The following is a 21236-nucleotide window of genomic DNA, read 5'->3' on the forward strand; positions in this document are numbered from 1 at the left end:
AGCTGAAAACTTTACAGAGGATTTTCTATTGCAAACACTGACAAGAACAGAGGGCAGAGACTAAAAAAAGGGCGATGCTCACATTCAGATCGAGTTGATCCGTCCAGTTACCGATGATCTTGTATTCGGCTGTTCGGTTTCTGATCTGGTATTGGTAAATCTCGTAGCGTCCAGGAGCATCTCCGTTTTCATTGAAGAGCACCGGGTTGCCAGCTATGCCTAAATGAGAGCACAATCAACATTATCATTAACTGCATATCAGTATTTATTTTCCGTGTGGTGAGCATCGATCTGTGAAAGTAAACTGATGTGCAGTCATTATTCCATCACATTAGAAAGTAATATGTTATTTGTGAATATGAAACATTTTCATTTTGTAACAGAATAATATTTTGTTGTTTTTTAAACTGCTGCTTCATTTGAGAAGATTTCACAGTGTACAATTAATGCTAAGTACCAATTCAAAAAGTATCATCCCATTCATGTAGAGGAGGGAAAATAAAAGGCAAGGGGAGGCTTATTTTTCAAGGTGATCATGGTTTATGCAGTCTGGCACTGAGCTTTGGAATCATCACCCACATTTCTGTTCAGTTAGGTGACTCACTGCGCTGCTATCTGGTGTTTTGTTAACTGATGGCTGTATCCATTAACTGGAGAAACAATCTGCGGATGTCTTCAGGGTTGCAGGTGGGATTAAGAGTAGCGACCTTACATTGTTAGCCACAGGTGGAAGAGATGGTAGAAAAAAAAACTGACACAAAAAGGTCAACAGTTTAATTAAGATGATTTTTTTTTTTTTTAAAGATTAGCTGTTTAAACAAATCACCAGCACATCTTTTATGTTGGTTGAAAGTGTTGTTAGCAGGAGGGAGACATTTTACTTCCTACTTATTGGTTTTGGCAACACAAAAACACCAAGCCTGGCATGGCCAGACCCAAATGAGCTGCGTAACTATATGGGTCTAGCTACGATCCATAAGGGATCGTTCGCAGTTGTCGTTCCATCCAACTGGAAATAAACCTCTGATTTGTTTTAACCAATAAGCATACGACCAAAACGGCCAACACTCTTCCAACGCTGCAGCTACCTAGGGCCCGTGTCCAACAACATGTTTTTTTTCCTGAGCACAGCATATCTTTTAAATTGTTTTTAATGAACGCCAGCAGCTTGATGAGGTGCTGAGCATTTATTCTATGCTAAATGTGCCGTGTTTCTTTTCTGGTCACCAAGAGGTGAAAAATGTTAACACTGCTCTTGTCATTATCACCAGCCTGAAGTAAAACAAAGACAAGTGGGCTGTTAGAGTTTGTCTCCAAAGAAGCTTTGGCTTCATAGACTCTTATTGAAATTCTCTCGTGAAATACAAAGTTATTGATTAGACATTAGGTCTCAAAAAGCTGTGTTTTGGGGGGGGCTTGTCTGTTTAATTGACAGGCCTGTGTTGCAGTCAGGTTTCCGTTATTAGTGGGAGGAACGTAGTGTCGCCGATTCAAGATCAAAAAGAGTCAGATCCACCGCTCGCTCCCCTCCAGCCCTTCAAAACATGGTAACTTCTTGCTTCAAACCATTTCGAACTAGCAAGATGACAACAGTCAAAATCTGAACTAGAGGCTTCATAACGTCAGTGCACAAATCAGTTGCTGAAATCACTGTTGTTTGCCGCTTGGTCGACACACAGTGCACATGTGCAGCTCCCCCCGACTTCACCACACTTTTCTTCATGCGGTCTAACGGCTTTATCACAGCCATAATAATGCATAACAATGTATTCCTGTGTGCTGTTTAAGGACAAGTCATAATGATGTGTCACAAAGAAAGCACACCAAAGATTTCCCTCTAAACTCTCCAATGGAAACTTGACGAGTAGCTTAATCATGGTAGAATGTGGAAAGAAGAAAGAAAAGAAAAAGAGGGAGCGAGGGAATTGCTTTTCACATCAACGTTCACAGTACACCCCTGTGTGGATGGCTTTCTTTTTTTTTTTTTCCATGGCTGATTTATTATTAAGTCTCCCAACACAATGAACATCCCAGTTAAGAACAAAAGGGGTAAACATGGCCAATTGCTGCTGATGGATTTCTGCTGATGAGTATTTTTTTTTCTTGCTCTTTGTTTCGACGCTGGAGGATGCTGCGCCCTAATCCACATCTAGATGAGTCAGCGCTGTTGGATTACAGCATTACAGTTTTACTCAGCCTCGCCGGTGTGACAATGCCGCCCACATCCCAAAGCAGTTAGTGATCATGGGAGGATTACAGTGACTTCACAAAGCAGAGGGGCATTATGTTTATATAAACATATTAAGCACATCACCAGTGTTGGATTATCGGTCACATTCTCTACCGAAGATTTTAATCAGGCCAAACTTTTTTCTTTTTTTTAAAATGATTTTTCTCTGACATCCAAAGTTTTTCAAAGTGATCGGAGCCTTCCGCTGTCGTGGATGAACTCATAACCTCGAGCTAAAGCCTTAAAGGCTTGACGCTGGCCTGCACTCCTACAAACACCACAGTCACTGAAAGATGAAAACAATCCTTAATTGCCACATGGTAGTTTGGAGAGAATAAAGCAGCAACACTACTGGCATAACCTGGCTGATTATATTTAAAACGCGTTGGGGCCGTTGGTCATGCTTGCTTTTAAAATTAAGAGGTCGCTTATTGTACCTCGCAGCTACTGCAAATTTAGTTAACATTAAAGAAAAGGAATATTTTGGTCGTGATTTAATGTAATGTGATATGGCCCAAACGGTTGGCTGATTTTATTGACCTATATACCCCTAATATATTGGTATCGGTGTATATGTTGGAAGATATGAAAGAAGAGAACAATGCTTGGGGTAATATAGAAATTGTTCTATTTGTGTAGTTTTCTTTTTTGGGGGGATGTGAGGGGATGTGGGGTGGGGGGTTATTACATTGGCGATGAAGTTCACAGTTTCAGTTCAATAATGTAATTTTAGAAAATGTAGCTGAAAATTACCCCACCTCCTTTACATATCTTTCTCAAGTATTTCAGTCGATAAATCAATATCTGAATATTTGTATTTGCCAACATCGATATCTAACCCTAAAAATCCAGTATTAGTCTGTAACCAGAAGTTATTATTTGCTGGCATAACACAACTTACCTCTGCAGGGGTAATTATAATGGTAAAAGAAAAAACGGAAAAAAAACAAACAGTTTTTCTTTGTTCATGAAATGACACATAAAACCAAAAGCAGCAGCGTGCCATCCTTGCTAAGACTAAAGAGAGCGGATCAGTTTGGGGCGGTACAGTCAATGTTTGAGTTGCACATGAGGAATCAGGTCTGTCGTGTGGCACAAGCTGCTTGTCTAAACAGCCCACTCACAAGTCAGGGGTGTAACTAATGTGGTTGGGTAGCCTGGGGTCGCACATGTGTGTACCACAGGTGACTCATTTGCTCATTTCTTTGTGTGCTCTCATAGAAACGCTGGAGTTAATGGAGTGCTTGTAATTATATGTAATATTTAATGACTGTAACCCTGCTCCCTCTTCCACCGCTGTTACGATCCCAATTAAGTGTTTACATACACTCCTTAATAATTGCCGGAGTATGATCATTAATCCAACCTGTGCTTGTTCTGCATCGACGCACAACCAGAACACCTTCGTAAATGGCAACATGACAGCCGGTCATTAACTCTTAATGACCTGTACGCAGGCAAGTAAAGAAGAATTTACCACAGATCCACTTCACTCCTGAAGTCTGTCTTAGTCTTTCCTGCCCCTGTGACCCTTACATGATTACTCAGTTATACTACAGAAGCTTATGCAACCTACAAGTGCTCTCAAGTGGTCTGCTTTAGAAAAGCAGCCTGGGTTTTGGGGCTACTAAGGAGAGAAATGTGGACATTGTGAAATACTGCAAATTATCATAGAAAAGCTGTTATTTAAATAATAACCAGGACAACAAAATGGTGCAGGTAAAAAAAAAAAAAAAAACATGGAGGGGGGAAATTACCAATATTCTGAAAGCTAACATGATAAATTCAGCATAAAGTAGATTTTCCCAGCACTGATTCAATCAGTACAGCGGCCATGTCATACTCACCACTGCTAAAAAATACTAAAGCTGCTTTCAGTTAGTCTGACTAGTCTGCTATCAATGAGGTTTTATGAAAAGAAGAAATTAAGAATAAAAAAAAAAAAAAAATGAACGTCCCATTACATTCAAACAAGTTCAGATGAGGCTGATTAAAAACTTCCAAATAAAGCTTCATAACGGCCGTTCACAAACCAATGGGTGACGTCACTGCTGGTTGCCGCTTGGTCCGACCAAAGCAAATAAGTCTGTGATAGTATTGAATTAAGAGTGTGTTTTAACTCTTTTAAAATAAGCTTCTCTAAGAGGGGGGGGACGTGTTATTTATGTGTGGAATATAATGGCAATACTGATTTTTCTGCTCATACGCTAAACCTTCCACGTGCAGTGGCAGCTGCTGCAACAAGTATATAAATCATAACTTATTATTATATTATAACTTCAGCTCCAGTTGGTGCCTCTCACGCGCAGCTGCTGCTGCTAGCATTATCTTTAGCAACACTGATGAGCGTCAGCGGAAACACGTCATCGTACATCAACTCGATTTTTTTTTTTCCCTCCTCAGTGGCGGTAATCGCACTGGCCTGTCGAGTACAGTGTTGTACTGAGAGCTTAACAAGAGATTTAGGAATGATGAACGCTAACTGGAATTAACACTGTGCTGCGGCTGTGCACTGACACTCTCTTTCAAACATGCAGACGGGAAAGCTTCCGTGGTAGAGCTCAGCTACAACACAGGTGCCCACACAGAAAGTCTCTCAAAGCGGCTTAAATGGGCTTCCAGTGACTGTCAGAGCTCCGCCGTACTCCCCAGAGTCTGCGGTGACTTCTCATTGCTGGGTAGCTCCGACCAGCAGCTCTTTAACGCAGTCCACGCAACACTGAGCGGTGGCCAACGGTCTCCTCGTGCCCCTTCGCAATGCCCGCATCACAGAAACAAGGCCACGCGACTCGCCTGCTGCGACTAATTTTTAGATATACCGAGGGAGGGTACTCGCTGATTTTGAGGGAGTTGTTACCTATTAAAAGCAGATTAAAACGAGGGCAGGTTACGCAACAAGGAAACGTTAAATACACTTACAGGGTAAAAAAAAAAAAATTAAAAAAAAGAATTACAGTCTAATTCTTGTGTAAAAAAAAAAAAAAAAAAAAAAAAAACACTTTTTCAATCAAAGGCAACTCTACAGCTGAATTAAAGAAAAGCCCCAGTAACTATCCGAGAATGCACTGTACCCATCTAGCTTCTCTGTAGCTGCAAATGTAGTGTGTGTACAACAGGCTTTAGGACGGTCCCCTGAGATGACAGTACATTAGGATGAACAGGCTTTTTTTTATTTTTTTTATTTTATTAAGGATTGTCTATTCTTATCATATTAGATACCGACAAGAATAATTTTATGAATCACAAAAAAAATATGTCAATTGGAATCCTCTTTTGAGCTCCTCAGCAATAAGGATTTTGCACATCTTGGAGAGAAGAAAAGAGAGAGAGAGAGAGAGAGAGAGAGAGAGAGAGAGAGAGAGGTGTGGAAAGACGGAAAACCCTGAGAGCTTGCCTTTCTTCCACACTCGTGACTGCTGTCCCTGGTGAGAATGACAGTGGAAAGGACACTGCTTCCCAGTCTGCGGTAGAACAAAAAACACCTCCCCTGATGTGATTGCAAGAGACATGAAACCCTGACAGGAAGCTTCATTCAACTGCGGCCCACTGAAGTCTGAACGACTGTTAGACACATCCAACGCAGAGGAGGGAAGCAGACAGAAGGACTTCTGAAGAGTGTCAAGCAGTGCATGAAGATGGACTGAAGGTGTTTGATTCGCCTGCTCTGTCGGCCTGCAGCTCCGGCTGCAGCCGAATGAACCAAAAATGAGCACTTGGAAAAGTTGGAAACAAAGCTGCAACTTCAGTAACATCTCCGTGGAAAAATCTCACTGGAGAAAATGTAAAGGCACACGGATACTCCCAGAGAAGTCAAAGTAACCCCTGTCTCAGTTTCCTTTTCATCTTTTCTAAAAGGTTATCCGTCATCAGCGAGCTTACTGTGCACCCTGTGGAGACTCTGACAGTCCACTGAGATATCACAGATGTTTTTTTTTTTTGTTTCTTTGAGCGTGCCAGGAGTAGGGCCACAATGAATGTCTTGGATTTTAAAGAAGCTTTTTGACCTTTATCCTCATTTTCAACACATGCAGCCAGAGACACAATGCATTTGTTATGAGTATGGTCTTACTGGAGTCTGAGGGCTGTGCGGCTCTGCAGAGGAAGAAACGTGAATTATTTCCAGCAGATGTCTGGAAAAAAAAAAACTGCTGACAACAAACAGAAAGGTGCAACAATAGATTCTCGCTGGCTGCGGCCTCGAGGATGATTCATCATAACACAAAATGACCTACTTTTACATACATTTCTGTCGATTGCTATTTGTAAGAAAAACGGGACGACGGCTGCGTGTGTTTACTGGTGCGTGACATACTAATATCACAACACGGAGATAAATATTATCTCTGAAAATATGATACGCCGGTCGACCAGCGAGTCCAGCCTCAGCAGTTAAGGCTGTTTTATCTATTTGGACAAGTTCAATGTAGTGCCGAGATCTGATGCAATTAGATGATGTGTAGTGTAACCTCAAGGCAACCCCTCTGGTCAGATGGTGTGAATACAGTAAGGACGAATTCAGCTCAAATGTGCATACTGTACATGAGCTTCATGTCCCTGCTGAAACCACTTCATAAAAAGCCTCACTCAGGCCTCATTGAAAAAAACAACCAAATAAAAGACAAACAAATTATATTATTAATGCACTTACACACACTTTATTTGAGTGTTTTTTTCAGATCTGGCATGACAATTTCATCCATCATTCAATTATTTTAACATTAACTGTGTGCCGGTTTGATTTAATTATCGTTATATTTGGTCCAAATATTTCTCCCAGAAGAATTCAAACATCAGTACCAAAATATCAAAATAAAAGCTGTAATGTATTCTGAAGTGGTTGCCTTTAAATCTTCACATACAGTTCATGAAAATGGAAAACTAACACCTCTCTTTGTTGACAGAATATATAAACATCATGTATCAGGACACAGACACTCAGAACAGTTTTGTCTGGAACAGAGGAGGTTTTACAGCAGACCGTGAGAACCAGTGAACCATCGGGCCTCATGTTGTGAGCAGCAGTCCATCGGCTGTTTTTCTCCCACGTGCTATCGGATTGTGAGCAGCTCAGCTGTTGCAGAGGGGGATTTAAGGGCATCTTGATAGCTGTTGTCGACGGAGACTGTTTACTTTTTCCAGCGGATTTCAAGTCCTGCAAATGTGTTCAGCAGCTTTACATTGATAAATCTCAGCTTGTAAAAGCTGAATTGAAGCTGAATATTGTGTCAAGAAAACACTTAACATCTTGTTCTTGAGATGAAAAGGTTGATGAATACCGCCAATGTTAAAATTCCTACATTTGTACCGAATTATACACATTATTAAGTTAGCAATGACACCACTGTGGCACTTACTGCTGCAGTAAGAACCTCTAAAAGTCAACAAGCGTTATTATGGTAAAGAATGTTTTCATGTCCATCACTGTTGTGATAACAGGACTGAAATACCATTCAATTTCATTTCATTTCATTTCCTTCAAGTCTCACATTGTGACAATGTTAAAATGAGTTTATTAGGGCTGTGACGATAACCACGGTTATGTGATGCTTACTGCGAGGTAAAGCTCATTACCATCATATTTCTTTTTGCTGGCTGAAGGAGCTACAGGAGTGCATATCGTGTGTGATATAAAATATAAACACAATCATCATTTAGTACTTCCTGTCGGAATAATCTTTGACTGTCTTTCATCCATATGTTCAAGGGCTTCTGGAGAAAAAACATTTCAGTTGCTCGTCATGCTTAACATGCGAGGTGGATGGACAGTCTGTTGAGGGTTTTTCTTTGTGTGTGTGTTCTATTAATACTAATTATTTCTTGGCTTAAGTGCTTGTATGTATTATGCTCTAATACTCTATTACAGTACGAAGGCAAATCAAAGAGTCCTGATACTTCTGCTGTTGCATGCGAGTGAAGCGCAGCACTACGACGTGGATGGAGGAGGGGGAAGCTATGACCTTTGTGAGAAATTATTAGAAGTTACATCACTTGATCAACGTCAGCAGCTGATTTACACCCGTTTTTGTGACCACTGGTACGTACATCAAATTAGTGGGTTCTTGTTTTGTTTTTGTGTAAGCTAGTTAACATGGATGTAAACAATGCAGCACTTAAAAATACTCAAAAGGAAGGAATGCATCTGTCACATGAATACAAATGCTATGTTTTGGTGTGTAATGCTCACTGTTTAAATCCACTTGTCACAAATCCCTGAGTGTTACTAAATCAATAAAAACCGAAATAACTATTTGAATCACTGGACAAATAGAAGATGCTCCACGGGTCTGGAACCAAACATGTTCATCACAACTGTGATGAAGTACGTTTTTTCACAGTTACATCCAGTATGTATCTGAATATCAGGCTTGAAAGGTAAATTGCTTTGCCAAAAACAAAGAGGGCTGTAAAAACAGCATAGTAAACAAACGATCCAAAAGAGAGAGGTGGACACATTGGACAGAGGTTTGTGATTGGCTCTAGCAGTGGTGCTGCAGTCCACATGGCATTAGGCATGTATAAAGAAATCCCTGATATTTAGTGAAAGCCGGCCAAGCCTCCCATTCAACTTTATTTTTTGAAAGAATATATTTTCTTTCACCTCTCAGATATGAATTAAACACTAAATTGACATTCTGCCAATGAAATAAGTAGATATTAGAATGACAAATTAGCTTGAAGAGTAGGCGTTCAAATGAATAATTTATCTGTACAAACACTGCATACTCAAGTCTCTATGAAAGAATTTTAATTGTCTTGAATTGCTTTGCTGTAAAAAAAAGAAAAAAGCAGTGTCTATATAATGAAACTTTGGATCACTGCTCTTTGTGTGGAAGCAGTCAATTATTAATATGCCAGTCATGAATGTGAACTTGACTGATAACTGGGTATAATGTAATGCTACATGAAGGGATGGAAAATAGGTCACATAATAGAGAGAAGAAAGTAATGTGCTGGTTTGGGACCTATGAAATGTTGAAATTATGTCTATGTGAAGGAAATGTTTTGGACAAAGTATGGCTGTGCCAGAAAATGCTTTCTAATATCATTAACATGCAGTAATTAGCATGAACTACTTTACTCCTTGATGCATGGGTCATTTTTCAAACAATATGACATACCTCGAGCTGCTAGTGCACTTATATAAGCCATCCATCAACATTTATACTGCTTGTATTCTTCTCTGAGTGTATAGAGAAGTAAAATCATTTTCAAAATGTCTGAAAAATTAGTTTTTCTGCAACTCATTCATATTTTAAGATGAATACTATTTTTTATAGTTTTAAAAACCTGCTTTAACTTCACATAGACATCCACTTCCCGAACCCATTTTATTCATCATCGTAATGACTGTTACCTGCTTGGTGTTATTGTTATATGGTTACTGTGTAAAGTGTGCTGCACTGATCGATGGATGAGGCCTCTCCAGTTTTTATCTCAGATTCTGGACAAACGAAGGACTTTTAGAGATTCCGTCAGATTTTGGAGGTCGTGGCACCTTGAATCTTTTTCACCAGCTGTATACATATGTTTTCCAGGAAAAAACTAAATTTGACCTTAAAAGCTACTTTTGCATTTACACGAGTAGAGTCAAAGCAGCTGAGATATCTCAGACTTTTTAATACACTTCACCACAAACTGGACATATTTTTGACCATCACCTTTTCACCTTCGTTCTCCTGTTTTGCTTTTAAATGATCTGATTCATGAATGGCACAAATGTAATTCCACAGGGCAGATCTTCATTTGCTGTGCTGTTGTCATTAAAAGCCTCAGATATTTGTCATTTTTGGCAGTGTGCGGATAGTTTAAGGAATACCATGAAGTTAAGTTCTTGAATGACAAAAAAAAAATTAATTCCCAAAAATCTCATACAATCCAATGTTCCTAATGACCAGGTATTTAATTGACTACTAAATACCTGCAGAACTAATGAAATTACCATCAGCTGTAGAAATTTGTAATTTGAAAATGTTACTATGGTAACACGCCAAATTAACATGGGAACGTGGTAAACAGTACCTGCATTACGTAAGCATGTTAGCACAGCCATAATGAGTTGGCATGCCGGTCATGGCACTTGCTTTGAATACCGCTGTGCCTAAATACAGCTTACAGAGCCAGCAACATGAATGACTCTTAGGTCTTTTTTTGTTTTTCTTTTTTTTTTTAACAGTGACACAGTTTTCCCTCAGATTGAGGAGGGTTTACGGGTGCTGTGGTAACAATGGGTGTGGTGGGCAGTTATTTGACTAAAAAGTATGCATTTTCATAAAATTTTAGACTTAACATTACTTCCTTAAAAATAAAAATGACCAAACATTAATGAAACAAAGGTCATATTTAAGCTGTAGTGGCTGAGGTGCTGTGAAAAAAAACAAAAACCGCATGGGTGATATAATGGCAGGAAACCCAGAGTGAGATGGTAATTAACTGATTCTGAAGCACCCGTATTTTTTCATTGTACATTACCTGTAACTGCCCCTGGATGCGTCATGAGATTGTGGTCTTTGTACAACTACGGTATTTATTTTTTTGTCACTTGGCAACAAGTTTTCATGAAAAGCCCACATTAGAATACATGTTCAGACGTATGCTCCAGTGTGAATAAACATAACTGACCTGCAAAGTTCAGACGGCGGATGTGCTTGAGCAGATGAGTGCCGTTGATGGGGTCCATTCTGGCGCAGAGGCCCACCTTCCCCGGGCACAGCTCCTGGTGCATGTTGTGCAAGGCATGAGCCATTGAATAGACTGCATCAATAACAAACTGCACTTTTCCCTCCTGCTCATAATTTGAGTCCTTTCCTATTCGCTCCTGATCTGTAAGAGACACAGACATGTGCAAATTAGACTCATTACATGCATGAACTCTGCTGAATGTGTGTGATTCTGCAAATTGGTTGCGATCATTTTAAATCATGCAGAGGGCATCCTGTGTGGTCACTCATTTGGCTCATTGTTCAACATGTCAAGTGCGAGGTTGAGTCTGGCATTTCATATAGTAAAGCAATCGCGAGGGAGACTGAATATGATTTTACAAGTGGGTTTAAAATAGTCAATCAGGAAAAAGTTCTGTAGGTCTATCAGTCGCATCATGCAATCAATAAAAATGTATTCATTTACAAACTCAAGTGGTTTCCACGAGTGGATTCAGCTTAAAGAATTATCTACTGGCGCATTTGTCCCCGACCCTTGTTTGAAGTAGTTTCATGATGAAGGGGCGTATTTAGTGCCTGTTCCAGGCAATTAACACACACAATAGTAGCAAAAAACTATCCATTTTGAAACTCATTTGTAGAGTAACTTGATGATACTACTTATGTTTGCCAACAGTGAGTGACTTCAGCACTTCTATCAGCCCGGCTTTAGAGAGCAGCTCAGGTTGGACAGGAGAGCTCGGTGCAACAGCGAACCTGAACCTCTGAAATGGGAGGGTGTGGCGTCAGTCCAAAAAACATAGAAGAAAACACATTGCTCCTCAGTGAGTCTTATTCTCTCTGCAGTGAATGGGTCTTGCCTCTTGCAATTAGCTAGAAGGTAAATATCTGGATCGCTGCAGAGGAACAAATCAATTCCAATATCTAGAGTGCAAGATTTTCTCCTCTGGGAAATCTCATCAGTTAAAAACAAAAACTCTTTCTTGTATCTCCAGGAGGAATACATAGATTTCCCCCTGGGTGATTTTGTATTAGGTCTTGGGCCTACATGTCGTTGCCATTAACTATTTACTATGTGCCTTGTGCCATTTCCCATTAGCAGCTCTAAAAAAAAATAAAAAAAAAACTGTTCAAATTTGATCCAATCCTCGATTCCTGACCTGCTTGACTGAGTCTCCAACTGTGAAATCAGTATTTATTTCCTGGATGTATTTAGAGGAATCAGAGAAGCAAGAAATTGAGACATGCATTCACTGGACAAGGGTAATCCCCTTATAGGCTCAATGTAATAACTGGTGATAGGAGTTTATTAATCCTGGCCCAGGTCGTCACTTTTTGTGCTTGTTAATTGCTGTGAGGAGGTGGAGTCTTAGGAGAAGATTCAACATGCCAATCCCAACTTCTCCTTTCTCCTCATGAACCTCAATTTTCGAAAGCCGTCTCTATGTAACTCTGCTGTATGTGCAGAAGAGATTATAAAAAGCAGGTGTGTTCAATTTAGATTAACAATAGACTAATTACCAGGGATGAGCTAATGATAGAGACGCATATATTTATACAATGCCAAATGGAATTCAATTAAGCTTTGCAAGTTAATAAGCGCACAGTGGGGGATGTGCTGCTGAAGTTCTGAAAATAATGGTTCCACTGAAATTACCTGATGCTGTGCAGAGCTGTTTAACTGAACTGCCTGCTGCCACATTTACCGAATGAAGGTTCAGCAGAGCCAACTGTGGTCAACATTGTGACAAATTTATTAAAACAGGGTATCACATTTGTTTGGTTAATCCAGTGATAAACTAGAGAGTCTTTGTTGATATGATACGATATCAGTCATTTGTTCATAACATACGCACTCTAAAGTGACTTGATAGCTCTTACTGAAAAAACACATGGGATACATGTGATCACGTTATGACACGTTTACCACATGTTCCAACATATGATAACATGGGGAAAATATGTGTTTTAACATGGGAATCAACATGGGCCTCACCTATTACACCATAAAAATGTTACAAAACCACGTGTCACATGGGCAAAATATGGTTCATGAGCACATTCACGTGGTCGTGTGGTCACCTGAGGTTTGGCACATGTCACGTGGTTTTTATGTAATGGAAACCTGAAGCATTTCATAAAGGATTATCAAAAAAAAACAGACAGGCGTATATTAATGAAATACATGTCAGTGTAAGAAATAAAGAAATAGAAAATGTTTGATGGTAAAATGCACAGTGATGGAGTTATCTACGAAAAAGTGTTAATCAGAGATAATTAATGAGATCATTTTATTTGTGCACTTCCCTGTCAAACTCAAAGACCACTCTACGTTTAGTTGCATGATTAAATTAATGATATCCTGAGCAAATAATCACCTCATTATCTTTAACGTTTGGATCATTTATAATGTTTGAAATGGGCATATTTGTGTCTATGACAGACACATAGCAAAAAAACTACATAAAATCAAGATGTGACCTAAAGCTAAATGTATGTTGTTTTTATCCACAGGTAAACTTTATTACTTATTGTAAATAAACCAAAAGACATCATGGTGTTAAAATATTACAGAATTACTCTTATTCATTCATTTTTTTATATTAAATGATATAATTGATTATCATATTTTGAATGTTTTTTATTGTCATATTTCATGGCTCTCAGCCTTTAACAGATTACATGTTATTAATAGTCATTGCCTTGTGACGAACGTTTTTACATGTTTTGAGCCATTTAACAAAAAATATTCTAGTGCCTTCATGCGCTGTTAAAAACAGGAAATAAACAAAAAAAAGTGCAACTAAGGCTAAAAAACAAATGAAATAAAAAGGCAGATTTATTAAGTTGAAACTATTGATGCTCAACAAATTATATATTGAACTGTGTGCAATATAAAATGAAAAGGCAAAATGATCTTGAATTCATTTGAACAAAACAAAAATCACACTTTTTTCCCATTTGGTACGTGATCCACTCACAACAGAACCCCATATGTTGAGACCCACTGTGGTAATATATGTAATATAATTGTAATTCAATTCAAACAACTGTTTTCCTTTTGCTGTCACTGTAGCTGCCCGAGTTGATCAATAGTGATCTACAGATTTACTGTCTGACTAAAGACTGATAATAATTTCTTTATAAAATGTCATTATGCCAAAACAGAAATAAAGTGATCAACTACAGTTTAGCTGTATCAATATCAAAGCCTACTTAAACTAACGGTATTACCATATATATACCAAATAAAAGAAGGGCTGTTTGTTTCATGTGTATGTGGTTGTCTTTGCTGCCTCACGTGGATACGAGCGGTCCTTGACTACACATTTTCTAACAGATAGTCGCTTATCATGCAACATCTGTCCTCTCGAGCTATTTTCAGTGGCCACTTCAATCTGAAAGAGTGCTAACCCCCGAATCAGCAGAGGTCTCCTTCTGTCAGCCATCTTTCATTTCCTACATCTCTAGCTCCTCGCTGCAGACCAGAGGTTTATTTTTTTTATTTTTTTATGTCCCTGATTATCTCATGAGCTTTTGAAATGCATGAATGATTGTTGGAGGTTACGGCTCAGTAATTAAGGGCCACGGGGCCTTGATTGGACAGAGATTGTCACAGCTTGGCCGCCATGCTTATGCCACAGGGAATCCTGCGAGCCAGAGTGGGTGTGAGAGTGATATTTCTCTTGCAGGCTTGGCAGGCCACCCACACTAACTTTTGTATTGTTGCTTCTCCATAAGACCGTTTCCTTTTATTCCCTCTGTCTCTCTCTGGAGCTCTCTCCTCATTGGCATTTTGGCTCTCTCGCACACATTTTCCAGGCTGGCGTTCTGCTTTCAGAGAAATCCGTTTAGATTAAGCAAAGCAGAAGCAAAGTGTGGGTGTGTTCCACCGAGGTGTCACACAAGACATTCTCTGACAGAGAGTGTGGGCTCAAGACCTTTTGACCTTTCTTTCAACTGTGACTGGCCATAGGCCATCCAGTCTTTCCCTGCCAAGGCTGTTAGACTGTTGATTGGAAATAACACTTATTTTTATTCCTGAAAAATCTGTGTAATATGTTTTCAATTAAATGGGATTTCTTTTGGTCTAAAGAATATCAAAAAATAGTGAAACATAATACATCACATCCCCATGTCCAACCAAAAGGTAAAGATATTGAATTTACAACAAATCAAAATTGTGATTTTTATACATGTTTAAGCTGTGAAAGGCTTACTGACAGTTTGGTCATTGATTTTATTAGATATAAAAACAGCTGTAGCCAGCAAATTAGTCAGCTGTAACATATTGACATCAGCTCTGTGAGCTCGCCAAACTACAAACGGAAACCTCTTGCTGTGGTCCAGGTTACACAGTATGTTCTCCTATTTTACCGCAGCCAAGAATGGTTTCTCTAATTGAGAAAAAAAAGAGTCTGTGTTGTTTTGATGACTGGAAATAAACGCAGCCACGTTGCTGTTCAATAGTTCAAAGTATGAGTTGTTGTTTTTTCGACATCTAAAGGATCTCGGTGGTCACAGCTGAACAGCAGCTGAAATATTCTAGTTAAACTTCTTGCATCGGACCATTGAAACTGTTTACTAGTGCAGCTTAACAACAAGCAACATAGTTTATCTGTGTTTGTTTTCTCATGCTTGGTATAAACATATATTGTTTAACATTATATAGAAATCTAATACAGACCTTGAATTTAACCTTGCAGAACATGTTCACAATTTAAAATGCAATCACAGCATCGGACAAAACAAATAACATCCCCCTGTAACATACCGGCAAGCTGTCCAAAATATTCCTCACTCTCACCCAGGTGCATGCTGGGAAACACTTCAGCCACCCTGCAACCCGGTTCAGCAGTTTAAAAAAAATAGATGATTGGATGGGAAAGCACAAGCTCGCTTTATCTGCATTGCTTTGTTTCCTGCTTCTCCCCCACTTCATTAATAAGCAGGAGAAACACAGGGCCTATGAGACGGGTGACTGCTCTACCTTGCCTCTCCTCTCCACATTAATCAATATCAGTTTTACATCTCCTTCATTCACAGATAAAAGACAAATCTCACTTTTTTTTTTCTTCTCCAGTCACTCATGCCCTCCTTATCCTTTGATCACTCTAAGCAGTCTAACCCTCTCAGGACACTGATAATTCTGCAGCATGCCCCATGTGGTTTTCTCACAGCTGCCGCGGGGACACTGCGGAGCTCTCAAACCGGCGGAGAGCGTCACACTTTAACCTCAAACTAATTCTGCGAGACACTCTCTCCCCGTGGAGCCGCGCTGATAGTGAAGTTTAACACTAAGATGTATGTAATGAGCGAGGCGAGTGGAAGAAGAGCCTCGTTACGCAGGTGCCTATAGAGCACTCGCTCCTACTATAGAGGCAGTCTTTATCATGCTGATGCGGTTTAGTTAAGAGTCACGAATATAACTATAAATTGCAATTTCAAAGAGGGAAAATATTTGAAGTGCATGAGTACGTGTTTCCCGAGAAAGGAGTCGTAGCAGTGGAGGTGAAGCGTGCGCACATGGGGAAAAAAGGTTTTGTGTGTTCAAAGTGCGCAGTGCAGTGAAGTTTTTTATGTATCTGCCAGCACCAGAAGGGCCCCAGAGGTCTAAATACATACAGTATTTCACAAGTGTGCACAGTAATGAGCAGCTAATTAAAATATAACATGTCTCAAGATTCAGACTTTCTATTGAACATATACATTGAGCAAAAATATATATACCAGCAACCACCCTTAATTTGACGAACAAGTTACTAGTCTTTTATTTGACTCTATCACTCACTCACTGTTTCCATACACTTTGTGTTAGCTTGCTGTCATTCACCAAGTTCTTCACTTTCCAAAATTAACTGGCATCACTTCACAGATCAACAATCTCCTGTTGGTTATATTTCAACTCTTATTTTGGAAAAATTAAAAAATCAGTTGAGTTTTGTAGTGTAACCAAGAGGCGATCATTGATGCCAGAGGGATTTTAGTGATACTACACTGAATAAGGATGAATCCAGCGAAGAAGATGACTGTTTTTTTTTAATTGAAAACTAGGTTGGAGTTCGTTGCCAACCTTCCTGTGGTAGGAACTAAACATAGTTTTTGTTTTAAGGTTTAATTAATGATTTATTGATTTATAAACTTCACTGAATTTGTTTCCTTGTGTAATCCTATCAAATGAGTGTGTTTGCTGTCACATTACTGTGTTGAACCTTTGGCGAATGTTAATCTTAAAAATGTGATTTGCTGCTTTACTGACATACTGCTTGTTTCTATACGCTTTACTCTCAGGTGTGTGAATTGACCTGGAAATGAGGCGTCCGTCTCGACAAATAATATAATATTAGTTTCTAAAGAGATAAAATTGAGCCGTATCCTCTCCTAAAAATAAATAAATAAAATAAACCCAGCAACAGCAGTCCAATTTTAAAAGCGGTGTCTTTTGTACCAGGCTGTAAACATGTTTATTTCTGCTTTAGCATTGAGTATTTTAACATGGGGCTCAATGGGGATTGACTCGCTTTTGGAGCCAGCCTCAAGGGGCCATACGAAGTACTGCAGTTTTTGGCACTTCAATGTTGGCTTCATGTTTCAGCCCCAGAGGGTGCTGCTTGGGTGATATTCTACACTCCTCTTATTGTCAACAAACCCTATTAAGAAAAGGAAAAAAAAAAAATCCTAATTATCTGACTTTCTTAAGAATTATAGCTTTTTGTAGTACAGAAACGATCAAAAACACATAAATGAGCCAAATTGTTGTACTCAATAACCTTTAAAATAAACACTGCAGTTGTAATTGCTCACAAATGCAAAGTCCATCTGTTTTACCATTTCAAAAACAATATAATTCGGAACTTTTTGAAAGCGTTACATCTTCAGGAGGAACAAATAGGACGTAGAGTTTCACAGACAGAAAGATAGACAGTATTAAAATAACTTGTTGATATTGAGAGATACACAGAATACCATTAGCCTTGTCCTTTAAAACCTGAAAGAATGAGATGTTCACTGGTAAATTTCCCTGTAAAACATAACTTTTAAAATAGATTTTAAAATACTACCCATCTCCGGTAACACACCTGCTTACTAATATATTTAAAGAGCAAAGTTAGCACCTGCTTACCATTCATTTTTTTGGTTTTCTTAAAACTAATGTAGATACTTGTAAATATTCCAGTAGCCTTCTAAATTAGGATTCTAGCGACACAAACCCCCTCAGATTTAAGACACAGCAGCATAAATATTTACTCTCTATCTTTGTGACAAATTTAAACCCTGACATATACATTGTTTCATATTCTAAATCTCAGTTATGGGAAAATGTGAACAGATGTTTGGAGAATTATTCATGGTACACTTTGGGACCCTCACTGGAGCTCCCTCAGGAACCGGCTGGTGTTCTCGCCAGGATTCCCACTGGGAGATAACCAGAGGTCACTTGAACCAAACACAATACTAACACATCCATCAGTATTATCGTATCCACCTGAGTGTTACCCTACATATAACCCTATGTACTATCCCCTCAGAATACTTAGTGTTGGGATTTATTGTCTGTGAACAAAACAGCAGCTGTTTGTTCTGCACCGTACCTCTTGATTAAAAGTTGTAGTTTGTCTCTAGTGTATTTAATGTCTTTTGTAGTTATGTATTGTTTTGCCAACACTGTCCTTTCTCTAAAAATGGAGAAGCATCAAGATTCTCCTGAGTTTTGAGTCTCCTTCTCTTTAATCATCATACGTCAGTACAGACATCGACACGGCAGAGTGCCAAGCTCACGTCCACAATCATATATAAATTAGTCCCAACTGGAAATCACTATCTTTCCAAGCTTTTCAAATACTCATAATCATAACAAACCGCATCCTGGTTTAACAGAAAGAGAATGCAAAACTGGAAGTGAAAGGGTTTATGGGAAATGCGGTCCTATCATGAGAATAAGGATAACACGAATCGCTCTTCCCTTCATCAGTCAAAATCATAGTCCGTGTTCATCTTTGTGCGTTTCATCCATTTACCCATCCAGCTGGATTTTGTACTTTTTGCATAGGGTATGTGTTGAATTATTATTATTAAACTAGCATTTAAAGCACTTATCTAGCCTTCTGTGTTATATATTGGAGTCACAGACAGTTTTGTAAAGCTGTCACTTATATGACCCAGGAACTATTTTATAACTTTAAGCCCATTAAAGTAGTTAAGTTACAAAAAATAAAATAAAAGATGATATGTTTTCCAGCTGTTTCTGTGATGTGAATTGCTAGCTTGCATGGTATCAATGTCATGACAAAATCTCCAAGAGTTGAAAAAAAAAAAAGCTCATATAATTTATGTCATATCGCTTAACTGTATTGCACAGCTATTACTGATGCATGCGGCACTGTGAGACAATGTGCTCTGTAGTAAATCCAACCTTCATGAAGCTTGTAATGTTGTCATTTTCGCGGCTGTAATTTACGGCGCGGTTGAATTGAATTTCTTGATACTTAAAGGATTTTACTATATTTTTTTCCCACCCTAATTAATATCAATAATATACTGTAAATTCTCATATCATGTCTGGTAATGTACACTGTTACTTTCAATAACCCACATAGTGCACTTTATGACCGACCGTTCTCGGTCACTCCGGGACAGACGCTTTCTGCTTTTTGCACAATATTGTACATTTTTATTTATTTATTTCTATTTATCGTTTCTATTTCTATATTTCATGAAACTTGTTTTTTTTTTCCTCCATTCTAGTTGAAGGTAAAAAGGAGGACCAGCAAAGTAACAATCTCATTGTACAATGCAACCGCCTGTGATTTTACTGTGCATATAATAATTACAAAATCTCTTAATTTCCACACCATTAATTCTATTAACAACAGTCACGCTGTACTCTGCTGCTCTGAGTTCCTTATATTGTAATGTTATGTTCCTTCTGTACGTGAAGTAATATTTTCAATTATACCGTGAGCAGTCAGTCATTTCTTCTTTGCTACATTCCAGATCAATAATAAACTGCTGTCAATCAAAATGTAACACTTCCTGATATGTTTTTAACATTAAAAGCTACCAATACGTTTTGAGCTTGGATTGACAGAGAACTAGAGAAATTTGAAATAAAACACCTTTTTCATTCTGCCGCACAGGAAAATAAACTGCTTGAGAATTTTCAGTAAATTCATGAAATCGGGTCACTCGTGTTAAACATCAAAAACAGTATGTATGAGGTATATTCATGTATGAATTTCTATTTTTATTTTATGGGACATTTTTTATTAGAGAAAGAAGATTGTTAATGCTCACATCAATAAACACGACTGTATATGGAACTATGTAACACGCCGACTTGTTGTTCTCAGTCATCGTGCTGCAGTATGTAAAACTCAGCTCAGTCACCGATGTGTGGATTACTGTTGAGTAAAGCCTGTGTGGACGTACTGTACGCATTCAGTCACGACGCTCTCTTGTTTATAAAGACCAGTGTCTGTGTGGAAAGTAGCGTATGCAGATTGTGTATATGCGTATCTGGCCCCAGGACAGTGTGGTGGCTCAGTGGTTTGCACTGTCACCTCACAGCAAGAAGGCTGTTACTTTGATTCCCCGGCGCTGGCCTGCTTTCTGCCTTAAGACACATTATTCAGTCGTAGAAGATTCAAAACCGCCTTTAAGTATAGCTGGGAGTGATTTTCTGACACCGTGTTCTCTAATATGTCCCTCCTGTATGCCTTTGCAACTTAACGCTTCATCCTCATCTGTCTTATGCAACATAAAGTAAACTGTTCTTCATTTCTTTATGAGTCGCACATGGCTGAGTCATCACGGTCAGTGAAGCTTTCTTCATATATCTTTATTTACATGGGAGGCCTAGCCTGACTGCATTAAATTAGAATAATCCACTCCAGTTTAACGTTCATTTCATAATTCTTTGTGCATAATGTAGGGCTCAATGATCCTGATGAATCTGAAACAGAGTTTTTATTTGTGAATGTAAATCCAGACCAGATAAGACACATTTTCACATTAGAAGTGTCGGAGGTGGATTTGAATTTGTTGAATAAGCACGCTGTCCTCAGCTGGCCTCATCGCTTAGGGAGAAAAAAAAACACCAGCAAATGCAGATAAAAAGTCCAATTCCTTTGCATAAGTTGGAGGTGTAAGTCAAAGGTCTATGTTTACATCAGAGTGCTGCTACAACAGTCCAGTTAAAAGTGTACTATTATCCACTTAGGGCTGGCTAAAGGTGCCAAGTTCCCACAGAAGTCAATTTCCAAAATTAGTACCAATGCTGTAGTTCTTTGTTACCGTGCTGAGCTGATGAGGACACATAGGTATAAATATTTCTGTTAGTAATGTCAACT

General features: G+C 38.8%; 1 protein-coding gene across 4 annotated transcripts in view; it reads right to left on the reverse strand.

Annotated features, from left to right (window-relative positions):
• Positions 1-21236, reverse strand: part of LOC138197873 (metabotropic glutamate receptor 4-like) — a 174148-nt gene that overhangs the window by 16595 nt on the left and 136317 nt on the right. For all 4 annotated transcript variants that reach the window (XM_069148903.1, XM_069148894.1, XM_069148886.1 and 1 more), the window contains 2 exons: positions 10850-11050; positions 83-219 (listed from right to left, as the gene is read on the reverse strand). In XM_069148903.1, the coding sequence (XP_069005004.1) occupies positions 83-219; positions 10850-11050 (338 nt within the window). The remainder of the gene's footprint in view (positions 1-82; positions 220-10849; positions 11051-21236) is intronic.

The sequence above is a fragment of the Embiotoca jacksoni genome, unplaced genomic scaffold (assembly GCF_022577435.1).
Source record: "Embiotoca jacksoni isolate LCO1_2020_lvr unplaced genomic scaffold, fEmbJac1.0.p SCAF_1, whole genome shotgun sequence".
Taxonomy (NCBI): domain Eukaryota; kingdom Metazoa; phylum Chordata; class Actinopteri; family Embiotocidae; genus Embiotoca; species Embiotoca jacksoni.